General features: G+C 35.8%; 1 protein-coding gene across 6 annotated transcripts in view; it reads right to left on the bottom strand.

The window, feature by feature from the left end:
- Positions 1 to 14,149, bottom strand: part of PARG (poly(ADP-ribose) glycohydrolase) — a 132,227-nt gene that overhangs the window by 31,813 nt on the left and 86,265 nt on the right. For all 6 annotated transcript variants that reach the window (XM_030335500.1, XM_030335497.1, XM_030335498.1 and 3 more), the window contains one exon: positions 1,497 to 1,575. In XM_030335500.1, the coding sequence (XP_030191360.1) occupies positions 1,497 to 1,575 (79 nt within the window). The remainder of the gene's footprint in view (positions 1 to 1,496; positions 1,576 to 14,149) is intronic.

Raw genomic sequence — 14,149 nt, 5'->3', positions numbered from 1 at the left:
CACACACACACTTACTTTCAGGCACCATTTCTTTCTTTTTTCTTCCTTTCTCCAAATTTTTATTTAAATTCCAGTTAGTTAATATACAATATAATACTAGTTTCAGGTGATTCATTAGTTACAAAACATCACCCAGTGCTCATCACAACAGCCCTCCTTAATCCCCATCACATATTTAACCCATCCCCCCACGCATTTCCCCTCCAGTAACCCTCAGTTTGTACTCTATAGTTAAGAGTCTGTTTCTTGGCTTGCCTCTCCCGTCCCTCCCACCATGTTCATTTGTTTTGTTTCTTAAATTCCACATATGAATAAAATCACATGGTATTTGTCTTTCTCTGATTGACTTATTTCACTTAGGATTACACATTCTAGTTCATTCGCGTTGTTGCAAATGGCAAGATTTCATTCTTTTTGATGGCTGAGTAATATTCCATTGTGTGTATATATGTATGCATGTATGAATGATGTATGTAGGTATGAATGTGTGTGTATATGTCAAATCTTCTTTATCCTATGATCCAGCAATTGCATTATTGAGTATTTACCCAAAGGATATAAAAATACTGATTCAAAGGGATAGATGCACCCCAATGTTTACAGCAGCATTATCAACAATAGCTAAATTATGGAAAGAGCCCAAATATCCATCAACTGATGAATGGATAAAGAAGGTGTGGTATATATATACACAATGGAATATTATCTAGGCACCATTTCTATAAAAGTTCACCCCTGGTAAACCAATTTTGTGAGGAAGCAAAAATGGCAAAGTATAAAAATATTTTTCAGTCAGAAATAAGGAGACAGGAACAGCAAAGTTTACTGCTGTTAACTGTTCTGTGGCATTAGGTAAGCTTTCTCAACATGTTTCCCCACCTACTTAATCTCACAGAAAAATTCAGGATAACTAAATAAGCCAGTTAAAGGCTTTAAGCTCTAATAAGAACTTATTCTAAATAAGTTTGGCCTTGGAAGTGAACCTCCACTGACTGCTTACAACCTGGAAGCTGAGAGGTAAAGAACAAGAGTCCTGGGGTGCCTGGGTGTCTCAGTCTGTTAAGCATAGGACTTCGGCTCAGGTCATGATCTCACGGTTTGTGGGTTCGAGCGCCGCATCAGGCTTTGCACTGACAGCTCATAGTCTGCAGCTTGCTTTGGATTCTGTATCTCCCTCTCTCTCTGGTCCCTCCCCTGCTTGTGAGCTCTCTCTCAAAAATAAAATAAACATCAAAATTAAAAAAAAAAAAAAAAAAAAAGAACAAGAGTTCTGCCCTTCTTGTTCTTGGCTTAGACTTCTGCTTTTATTTCTCTGTTCTTCCCTTTTGTATATGGAAATGGTAATACTATTTTAACTATTAATTAACCTGTAATACCGAACATAAAAAGGCAGTTACATTTCTGAAATAAGAGTAGATGGGAGACAGAATGTACTAGGTCAAGCCCACAATCCTTAGCTTTTGGTCAAGTGATACTAAAGTCAGAAATGAACTCACCTTTCACTCCCATCTTCGTGACTTCGGGCCCAACGATATGTTTCAGCATAGCCTATGTATTCACTGTACTGTTCGGTACCTGAAACAAATAATCTGCCATTATTTTTTGGAAATATTTTTCTTAAAAGCTGCATGTTCTAAAGGGTCTTGTTAATAAACTTATTTCTCCTTTCTAGAAATACCTTATTGGCAAATGTCAACTGAAACAAAACCCAAAAAACCCCATTGGTCTTAATGACTTGCTATTATTTTCTGTAAGGAAGAAAATGACACCTATAAAAGCCACTGCAATGTTTATTGTACACAGATAAATGTCTCGATCAACAGAGAAAACAAAATATGCTCTGTCATATTAATCTCTTTCATGAGGGATGCCTGGGTGGCTCACTCGGTAAAGCATCTGGCTCTTGACGTCAGCTCAGGTTATGGTATCACAGTTTTAAGTTCAAGCCCCACATCGTGCTCTGTGCTGACAGCACAGAGTCTGCTTGGGATTCTCTCTCCCTCTCTCTCTGCTCTTCCCCCACTTGTGTGCTCTGTTTCTCTCTCTCACAAAATAAACTTAAAAAAAATTTTACATAAAAAAATTTCTTTCGTGAGGAGTGCAGTGACTTTTATAAAAGTCCAATGTCTTCAATATTAGTAATCTGATGGTAATATTTAGTTTGTACTATTGAGAAAGCAATTTTACATAATGACATTCCCTGCTAAGAAAAGAGTCATTAAAATTAAATCTAGGACTTGCCTGTCAACATGCAAGTGACTTCAAAGGGCATTTTAAAACCAGTATATTGTGATATGAGAAAGGGAGGGGAAAAAAGCATAATTAAAATTCACTTGATGAGAATGTGCACCAAGGCTGCCACTTAACAGAGATTTCTACTTTTATTTTTAAAAGTTTTTATTTATTTAAGCATAATCTCTATATCCAACGTGGAACTCGAACTCATGACCCTGAGATCAAGTTACATAAAGCTCCTCCGACTGAGCCAGCCAGGCACTCCCAGAGATTTCTACTTCATCAGACCTGAATGTCAGGAGGTATGGTGCCAAAGTGTCCTATTATTTAACTAAATAAAATCATTCCAATTCCTACGATCAGCTCAGTAATCAATTTTCAAGAATCAACAAAACAGTAAAACGAAAAGCTGAAAACCCTGAGCAAGACAATACTTTTCATAAAGAAAAAAGAAATTAACAAAAAATAAACAAGACAACACTGACAACTAATATTAGTGACATTTTTTTAGTCCAAGTGCCTTAATTTTGCCAGTAAATAAAATGCAAGCAGACTGACTTTTTCAATTTTTTTAAAATGCTTTTTATTTATTTTTGAGAAAGAGGGAGGGAGGGAGAGAGAGAGAGAGAGATCACCAGAGAGGCATAGGGAAGGAGAGGATACAGAATCTAAGGCCAGCTCCAGGCTCCAAGCTATCATCACAGAGCCCGATGTGGGGCTCAAACCCGTGAACAGCGAAATCATGACCTGAGCTGAAGTCAGACGCTCAACTGACTGAGTCACCCAGGTGCCCCCTGACTTTTACAGACAGCTAGAACACTATTTATTAACAAATGACTACTCATACAATAAAGGCCCAATACTGAAGATATCTGTGACAGACTTAATATTCAGGGAAAAAATATTATTAGAATATACAGTATTTCAGAAAAAAATATAGTTTATAAAAATAGAAAAGAAGGAGGGGGCATCTGGGTGGCTCAGATGGTTGAGCATATGATTCTTGATTTTGGCTCAGGTCATGATCTCATTGTTCATGAGACTGAACTCCGTGCCAGCTCTGTACTGATAGCGAGGAGCCGGCTTAGTATTCTCTTTCTATGCCCCTCCCCCACTCTCTCTGTTTCTCTCCCTCTCTCTAATAAAGATTTACAAAAAAAAAAAAAAAAAAAAAAAGGAAATGGGGTGCCTGCCTGGCTCAATTGGAAGAGCACGTGACTATTGATCTTGGGGTTGTGAGTTCAAGCCCGACACCGGGTGCAGAAATTACTTAAATAAATAAATAAACTTAGCGGCGCCAGGGTGGCTCAGGCAGTTAAGTGTCCAACTCTTGATTTCAGCTGGTGTTACGGTCTCATGGTTCATGGGATCGAGCCCCGTGTTAGACTCTGCACTGAGAGTGCAGAGCCTGCTTTCGAGTCTGTGACTCCCTCTCTCTCTGCCCCTACCCTGCTCTCTCTCTCAAAATAAATAAACTTATAATAATAAAATAAACAAACTTAAAAAAATAGAAAACATGTTTAATAAAAATAAAAATAACTTAAAATCAAGTCAGGACATGCTAATTATGAACTGTCAATTCTTCATCCAAAAGAAAATTAATTTCATTTTGGGGGTCAGGTTAACTTCTAACAGGTTACTTAAACAACCTGAAGCTTTTATACACAAAGAGTAGTAAATGTTGCCATTAACACTGCAAATGGCCTCTACATTTAACTATTAATTTACAGACAGAGAACAGAGAAACATGTTAAATACCACCATGAAAATGTAATCAGCAACATTTAGACCATGGGAAACTCTATAGGACCAATAGTCTGGGCTGCTTACAAAACATTCATAAGGAAAGTAAAAGAGAGAGGAACCCATGAATTAAAAGAAGTAAATATGACAACACCAATCATAAGAAAGTGAGAGTAGTTATATTAATATTGGATAAATCAGACTTTATGTGAAGGAGTATTATGAAAGATAAAGAGGAATACTTCATAATGATAAAAGGGTCAATTCACCAGAAAGTCATAACAATTATGCTTTTATTTTCAATTCACATTTGAAAAATTAATGGAATTCATCACATTAACAGATTAAAGAACCCCACATAATCATATCAAAAGTTGGAGAAAAAATAAAATTCAACACCCATCATGATTAATATTTTCAGCAAAACTAAGAATAAAAAAAAAAAAAGGACTCCCTCAATCTGATTAAGGATCATTACATAAAAACTTACAACTACCTTCATACTCAGTGATAAAAACATTCCACCTAATTCAACACTGTAGTGAAGTCCTAGTGGCTACAATAAGGGAAATAAATAAATAAATAAATAAAATAAAAATAGAAAGAAAAGTCACAAAGAGAATAAAAAAAATAAGACTATCCCTATTTGCAAATATTATGACTGTTCATGTAGCAAATCCTAAGGTATCACTAGGAAAAGAAAGAAAGAAAAGTTACGGAAAAGGAAGAAAAGCTCGTAAATAAATGCAGTAAGATCAAAGATAAGTCTATATACTAGCAACAAACAATGGGGAAATAAAACTTAAAAATTCATTAATCATAGCATCAAAAACCATAAAATACTTAGGAGTAAATGTAACAAAAGATGTAGAAAACACCACTGAGAAAAAGTAGAGAAGATTTAAATAAATGGTGACCATGTTCAGGGGCTTGAAGACTCAATATTGTATTTCTCAATACTGTAATTGCAAATTTTCCTCAATCCTGTTAATATCCTTAGCAGGCTTTTTTTTTTTTTTTAATAGTAATTGAGATGGTGATTCTAAAAGTTGAATGGAAATGCAAAGAACCTAAAATAATGAAAATACTTGTGAAAAAAGAACAGAATTGGAGGATTCAGCTACCTGAGTTTAAGATTTACTTAGTTGTGACCTAAGGAAAGACCAAGAGATAGATCAATGGAAGTAAATAGAATTCATAGAAAAATCCACACTTGTATGGTCAGCTGACTTACAACAAAGGTGCTAAAACAATCCATTGGGAAAAGGATCATCCTTCTGACATGCTATTGCAATAATTAGATATTCATACAGAAAAATATCATAAACTTTAACTGCTACCTCACACTATGAACAAAAATCATTTTGAGATAAAATAACAGGCATCAACATAAAACCTAAAGTTATAAGACCTCTAGAAGAAAACACAGGAGAATGGCTTTAAGACGTTGGAGGTACATAAAAATTTCTTAAATAGGACAAAGAAAGCAGTAACCTTAATAAAAATTTTAAAAGACTAGATTAGGTCAATATTAAAACACTTTTAGGAAAATGCTTAGGCAAGACTGGAGGAAAAATATTTGGAAAACAACTATCTGACAAAAGACTTGTGTTCAGAATACTGAAGAACTCCTAGAAGTCAATAATAAAAATATACAAACAACCCAATCTAGAAAAATAAGCAAAAGACTTAAACATCACAGAAGAAGATACAAAATTGGCCAATGACTACATGAAATACTGGTGAACATCACTAGTCCTAAGGGGAATGCAAATCAAAACCCCAGTGAAATACCACTATGTACCTGACAGAACAGCTAAATCAAAAAGAATGACAAAACTAAATGTGGACAAGGATGTCAGCTTAACTCCACTTAACAGGTTTGCTTTTTGCAGTGGCAAGGCTTAGAAGTTATGAAATCACATTCTGTGTATTCTAGATTTATGCAAATGAGAAAAGAGGAAGGCTAGAATTTACGCCATGATGTTGGATGACAATGAGAGGTACCCATAGGAATTCATGGTTGTTTGTTGGTATGTATATGCGTGTGTGTGGTTAAACCATATACCTCCTGGCTCTGATGATGAAGGCATGGAAGCAATGACTCTCTTCGTAGCAATAAGCAATAACCAATTCAACTCCTGATTTCTAAAAATTACTCTATATCTAGGACTCCTTGGAGAAATGGGCTGAATCTAGGGGCAGGGAATATACAAGATTGAGTTTAGAACATCTTTTTATGCCAAAAAAGAAAAAGTGCATTAAAGAATGATTGGCGCATTGTCAAAAGAACACAATAGCCAACTGAAAGGGCCCTCACTGACCAAATCTGGAATAATTTAGCATCAAAACAGATGACAATAATGGATTATAACACATTGAATAAAGTCAGAATCCATGCATCTATAGAAATATTAATATACATAAATAAGAGAGAATGGAAAATCTCCCTACAGTAGAGCGCCAACTACTAAATGCAGAAGGAATGATGGAGTTAAGAAAATGGGTGCTAAAATTAGTGGCCAAATGTTTGATGAGGACAGGATATTTACACTTTCAAAGTATGTAAAATATATAACTACAAATTAATTAGAAAGGGAAAATACTAACTTGACAGTGGAGAACCTGGCACATCCTACCTCAACCAAGTCCTGACACTTAATATCACAGACACTGAAACAAAGTGGTATTACTATTCTCAAAAGATACATTAGAGCAGGACACATCATTTCAGTGGGATTCCAACTAAAATGAATAAACTGAATCTAGTTACAAAGAAACATTGCGCAAACCCAAAATAAGAGACAATCTACCAAGTAATTGGTTTATATACTTTAAAAATATCAAGGTGAACAAATACCAGGAAAGGCTGAGAAACTATCCTGGTTGAAAGGAGTCAAGATGTGATCCACTACCGGAGTAGACTGGGGGGAAAAAAAGCTACAAAGAATATAATTAGGTTAACTGACAAAATGAAAATGAAAATATTGAGTAGGAATTAACTCATAGTTCTTTATTAATGTTAAATTTCCCAATTTTTATAACTTTGCTGTGCTGATTTAACAGAATTTCCTAGTTATTAAGAAATATGCAACAAAGTATTTGGGGTAAAAGGGCACAAAGTTGGGGCACCTGGGTGCCTCAGTCAGTTAAGTGTCCGACTTTGGTTCAGGTCATGATCTCATGGTTCGTGAGTTCAAGCCCTGCGCTGGGCTCTGTGCTGATAGCTCAGAGCCTGCAGCCTGCTTCAGATTCTGTGTCTCCCTCTCTCTCTGTCCCCAACATCCCTGGTCACACTCTGTCTCTCTTTCAAAAATAAACATTTAAAAAAAATGGGGGAGGGGTCATAATGTCTCCAACATACTCTTGGACAGAGATGAGGAAAAGAAAATAGAGAAAGAATGATAAAGCAGATGGGGAGAGATGTAAACTGGTGAATCTGGGTGAACAATATATGCAAGTTCCTTATATTATTCTTGTAACTTCCCTGAGTCTGAAGTTTCTCATACACATATAAATATAAAAATATCTATACAATATAAATAAATATCTAAAAAGCTATGAAAAATACTCCGTTTTCACAGATGATTAAAATTTCCCATAACAAAAACTTAAAAGATTTAAACTCAATACTAGAGTTTCTAGTCTATTACTTAGCATACTGCTTCTTAAAAATAATTTTTCAAAAATTTAAAATAATGTATACTTAATTCTTATAAATTCATCTAGAATTTTGGATAAGATACTCAGCTACAAATTAAGAAAATAAACTACAGAATTCATGTTTTTTGCTAAGCCTTCCTGGACACCATAAGTAGAGTTGGTGGTCCCTTATCTGTGCTCCACAGTACTCTGCACAGAACATCAGTAAGGAACTTAACATATTAAATTGCAATCTGAAAGTCAGTTATATTTCTACACAGTAGCAATGAACAATCAGAAACTGAAATTTTAAATATACATTTATACAGCAATAAAAAAATATGAAATACTAAGGAATAAACCTGAGAAAATGTAAAAGTATACAGTGAAAAGTATACTACTCAGAGAAAGTAAAGATGACCCCAATAAACAGAGATATCTCATTCATGTGTCAAAGACTAAATATTGTTAAGATGTCAATTCTCCCCAAACTGATCTACAGATTCAAAGCAGTCTTGACTAAAAGTCCAGCAAGCTTTTTTGTAGATATTGATAAACTGATTCTAAAATTCACCAAAACAACTCTGAAGAAGAACAAACTTGGAGGGCTCACACTACCTGATTTCAAGAATTATTATAAAGCTACAGCAATCAAGACAGTATGAAAACAAAAAGAATAAATCAGTAAACTGAATTTCAAAATTAGAAACTTCCATTCCTTAAACATCACTATTAAGGTCATGAAAAGACACACCACATATATCTAACAAAAGACTTGTATCTGGGGGACCTGAATGGTTCAGTCGGTTAAGTGTCTGACTTCGGCTCAGGTCATGATCTGACAATTTGTGAGTTCCAGCCCCGCGTCGGGCTCTGTGCTGACAGCTCAGAGCCTGAAGCCTGCTTTGGAGTCTGTGTCTCCCTCTCTTTGCCCCTCCCCCACTCACACTCTGTCTCTCTGTCTCTCAAAAATAAATAAACGTTAAAAAGAATTTAAAAATAAATTAAAAAATAAAAAGAGAAAGACTTGTATCCAAAACATATAAAGCATTTTCAAAAGTCAATATAAGAAAACAAACCCAATTAAGACATGGTGCAACAGTTTCATATATGTAGCCATATGTCAAAACTTCCCTAACTGTAAACTTTAAATATATAGTTTACTGTATGCCAATTATACCTCAATAAAGCTGTTGAAAATGTAATCTAACTCCCTCACTAGATTACTAGTTTCTCAAGGGCAGGATTATAAGTCATTAACATTTGTGTCTATATTAGCATTTTGTAACGCAAGTATATAAGATGCAGGGGTTGGCCCAGTTGGTGGAACATGCGACTCTTGATCTCAGGGTCGTGAGTTCAAGCCTCACATTGGATATGGGGCTTACTTAAAAAAAAGAAAAAAGGAGAAAGAAAGAAAGAAGAAAGAAAGAAAGAAAGAGAAAGAAAGAAGAATATAGAAGCAATTAAGTACTTGCATAAACATAATTATTAACAAACAAAACCGGAAGAACATTATATTAACTGAGGTTAAAATAATAAGTCCAGAAAGACTTAATCAGAAAGTACTATGCAATTGACACATATAAAAATTTCACATTTACAAAGACAGGGTGGCATGGTAAAAGGAGCACCACACTGAGATTAGGAAACACGAGGGACCCAAAGTGAATCCTTAAGTAACCAAATTTCTCAGGGGACTTCCATTTCAGCATATGAATATCAAGCTTGTTAATAATTTTTGTTTTGTTTATGTCATAGAATTGCTTGGAAAGCCATAGGAGTTTAAAAGTCTTCAAAACCATAAAACAGTTAGTATTGGTGTCATCAAACTTAACTTTATAAAGAGGTAGAGAAACCAAAGACACGTGATTTCATTTATGTGAAGTTTAAAAGCAACCTGGTCTCCTGACCTGACTGGAAATAAAGACAGCTATGAATAGTTCTGTTCCTTTCTAATTTTTGTCCAGCAGTGGACAAGCTCCATTTCCTTATTTATAAAAAACAAAACAAAACTGCCTGCTCTGATCTCTTAACTACGAAAACAAACACCTGTTCTGTCTTTTCAAAAGAAAGTGGTTGAAAAATATAAAATACCAATTATTATATTTCTATTTTAGGTTAAGATGATTTTAGTCTTCCTTCCTAAAAGAAACAAAATTAGATTTATTTCCTTCAGGTATGGGAAATCAAAGATGCATATACAGATGCTTTTGCTCTAAGAAAATTAAATCCTGGTTTTTCTGAGTAGACATCCTTCAAAATTATATCAACTGTCTGTTCTGAAAAACAGATACCCTTGTTTTAAATTCAAATTTATTGATAAACTATGATGAAACACAAAGGTAAAAAGCGATAATAGCAAACAAGAGAAGACAACTGAATGACCTTTGTGGTAGCTCTCTGTGGGTATAGCCTATAAGACTTCGTGCTCACAGACAAATCTTCACTTAAGGAAAAACAAGAAGGAATCCATTAAAATATGCGCAAGAGTTCATGACAGACTAATGAGTTTTTAGATTTGGTAATACATGTTCTTATCTTCTCTTACAAATAATGAAAAATTTATGAAGAACTAAGGAAAAAATATTTGGAGACTGAAAAAATTCTATGTATCTATGGGTTGTGCTCTTGGAAAGAAGGTTTATATGAAAGCAAAGCCATCTATCCTGCTTTTCTTAGGAGCACTCATACAGTGGTGATTATGCAGGAGATAGAACATTCTTGACTTTCATTCCCATGATCAATAAAAATGAAGAGAAGCTAAACTCAAACTGAGTTTGGATCCTTCCCAGTGAGCTGGTATCATTTAGTTAGCAATGGGCTGTTTTTGTAGTGATGGGCCTTCAGTGTTGTTGTTCTATAAGAAGCATCAATACCATAAGCAGTGGTATCCACTTTTCTACTTTCTAGCAGATCTGCTGACATTCACAAAAGATGTTAAGAATCTGTGATATCTGGGGCAATTCTCTTCACTAGAGGGCAGGTTTTATTTTAAAGGTACTAACATTCTGTTCAGTAAGTTTTATGTATAGGCACCCACTTTAAGTGCTCACCATACAGAAACAACAAAACAAACTCCCAGAACCATGATAACACCCTTTGGTAGTAAAGTTATTTTGCTAGATGATGTAGAAGAACATGAAAAAGGGTAAAAAAGGAAAAGGTTGGGGCGGGGGGGAGACTGCAGTTTCTTTCCTTCTATCTATATTTACTGAAAAGTTTTACCCATGGCTGCCTCCAGGGAGGATCACAGCAAATAGAGGGATAACACTATCTGGATAAACACTATTTGCCTGTTTGCATGACCTGTTTCATATTCATTTCAAAGTCTGATACCAACCAGATACCCCACAATGATGATAAATTTAATTTATTTCTAATTTCTCAAACTCTTCTACAGATTCAGGCAGCATAGTCACAGCCATTAGCTCATTGAGCCTGGATGAATCATAGAAGCAATGGAATTGATCAGGCAGATAGATTGCAGTGCATGGTTAAGAGTCTCCTAAGAAGGAAGATGGCAGAAATCCAACATCAAATAGATGATGAAATGGCCATTTCCATTAAGAGAACATCACATCACAGATATTAATTAGAAGGCACTATAATAGAATTAAGTGGATGTGAGGGAAAATGCTGAGTTAAAAGTCACCCCGGATGTCCCTAGCCTGAAGTAATTATAGATGCGAAGGTGAGTCATGGATCTGCAATTTTCCATTCATTTTACAATAGCTGTAGGTAAGGTAGAGAACAGACATAACTCCATAGTGATGATCCTTTTTTAGACAGAGGACAAACTATCTTTAAAAAAAAAAACAAAAAACAATTCTAGTATTTTCCTTTTACTATTCTCAGGAAAATTACATCTTTTATTTACAGCAACATTAATGGTAGATAAGAGACTTACTACTTCCCAAGTAAAAAAGAAATGAAGCAAATGAAACAAATTAGCTTTGAGTTTAATTTTTTTTTTTTTTTCAACGTTTATTTATTTTTCGGACAGAGAGAGACAGAGCATGAACGGGGGAGGGGCAGAGAGAGAGGGAGACACAGAATCGGAAACAGGCTCCAGGCTCTGAGCCATCAGCCCAGAGCCCGACCGGGGCTCGAACTCACGGACCGCGAGATCGTGACCTGGCTGAAGTCGGACGCTTAACCGACTGCGCCACCCAGGCGCCCCAAATTAGCTTTGAGTTTAAATGCCCAGCATTCTACCAACTTTTTTATTTTAAGGATGGAAATTCATCTTTAAAACTAAGGAGAGATTCTGTTCTGAATCTTCGGTTCAAATACTCATTTAGCTGCTAAAAATTAAAAATATTTTAAAGTATTATTTGACACACCCAAATGCTGGAGGCAGTCACATTCCAGACATTAAGAGCTCTCTAAAACATAATGAGACTAATATTTAAAGTATCTATTGGCTTTGGGGCGCCTGGCTGGCTCAGTCAGTTAAGTGTCTGACTCTTAATTTTGGCTCAGGTCATGATCTCATGGTTCGTGAGATGAAGCCTTCCATCGGCCTCTGTGCTGATGATAAGGAGTCTGCTTGGGATTCTCTCTCCCTTTCTCTCTGCCTCTCCTCCACTTGCTCTCCTTCTCTCTCAAAATAAATATAACAACAACAACAAAATATCTATTGGCCCAACAATGGATTTAGACAGTTTAATTTTTTTGTTCTGCAATTCCTGTACTTTCTTTTCCCCTAATACATTTCAACTGCATCCTTCCTATCTGCACACATGATAAACAATAAATGCAGACAGAGGACCAATAAGTGAGTTGAGACAACACTGAATATAAAAGGTTTTTATCTTTACATTTCAGTATAATCTGGATCACAACCTCAGAATTCCAGATGAAATACTTCAGTTATTAACTTCAAATAGTTGAGTTTTTATCCAAGAGGAAGTTTCTTTGCTGAGGCTCCATTCTTAATTTCCCATATAAACTTAAAAAATTAACAATTTACCTTACCTCACCAAAAAGCAGAATCACAGGGATATTATAAAAATAATAAGATATCCAAATACTGCACAATAACTTGTTAAAAGCCTTTTTCTTTTAACCAACAAAAACTTACAAAATATAAGGACACATCAGCAAAACTGATTAAGTAAAAACCTCTGAAAAATTCCTCCTCCATAAAAGCAATGAGAACACTGGCAAAAATTGTGAGAATCAACTTTTTATGAACTGTGGGAATAACCAAAGGCTTGTAGCAGTCTGAGGAGGGTTTATTAAAGAAAATTGGCTGAATCTTGGAAAAAACAATGAGTTTTATGATGTTTTAACTTTCCTTATTCTTATTCAACTCTTGCAAGCTCTAGAGTAGCCTTAAAATCCAACAGTCTGCTATAAACATTGGGGTACAAGTGCCCCTATGCATCAGCACTCCTGTATCCCTTGGGTAAATTCCCAGCAGTGTTATTGCTGGGTCATAGGGCAGATCTATTTTTAATTTTTTGAGGAACCTCCACACTGTTTTCCAGAGTGGCTGCACCAGTTTGCATTCCCACCAACAGTGCAAGAGGGTTCCTGTTTCTCCACATCCTCTCCAGCATCTATAGTCTCCTGATTTGTTCATTTTAGCCACTCTGACCAGCATGAAGTGGTATCTCAGTATGATTTTGATTTGTATTTCCCTGATGAGGAGTGACGCTGAGCATCTTTTCATGTATCTGTTGGTGTCGCACTCTCAACAATAGCCAAATTTGGAAACAGTCTAAATGTCCATCAACTGATGAATGGATAAAGAAATTGTGGTTTATATACACAATGGAGTACTACATGGCAATGAGAAAGAATGAAATATGGCCCTTTGTAGCAACGTGGATGGAACTGGAGAGCGTGATGCTAAGTGAAATAAGCCATACAGAGAAAGACAGCTACCATATGTTTTCACTCTTATGTGGATCCTGAGAAACTTAACAGGAACCCATGGGGGAGGGGAAGGAAAAAAAACAAAAAGAGAGGTTAGAGTGGGAGAGAGCCAAAGCATAAGAGACTCTTAAAAACCGAGAACAAACTGAGGGCTGATGGGGGGTGGGAGGGAGGGGAGGGTGAGTGATGGGTATTGAAGAGGGCATCTTTTGGGATAAGCACTGGGTGTGGTATGGAAACCAATTTGACAATAAATTTCATATTAAAAAAAAACCAAAACACCAACAGTCTATAATCACAGTGAAAACCACCTAAGGGTTCAGAAAAAGGTTGAAGCTCCTTCAAAGCCCCATTCTCAGAGAACTGTCATCATCTAACCTATCTGGTGGTTCCCTGGAAGACCTCACTCACAAAGCTGCCTTTATTTGACCTGACTTGGAATTTACCCAGTACAAAAAACCTAATCCCCACGGTTGTTAGTTGAAAACAATTACATGGAATTGCTTAGCAGTATGGCTGCCTGAGGCAGTAGGTATCAGTTAGGGCAAGTAATAGTCTTATCAAAAAGTTTCAAAAGAAAAGCTGAGGAATGAGATATCTGTAAGGGGCTTTAAAAAGTTCTTAGTATTCCCAGGAATCTAGA

Source organism: Lynx canadensis, chromosome D2 (genome assembly GCF_007474595.2).
Source record: "Lynx canadensis isolate LIC74 chromosome D2, mLynCan4.pri.v2, whole genome shotgun sequence".
Taxonomy (NCBI): Eukaryota; Metazoa; Chordata; class Mammalia; order Carnivora; family Felidae; genus Lynx; species Lynx canadensis.
This window is presented reverse-complemented; position numbering and strand designations above follow the sequence as displayed.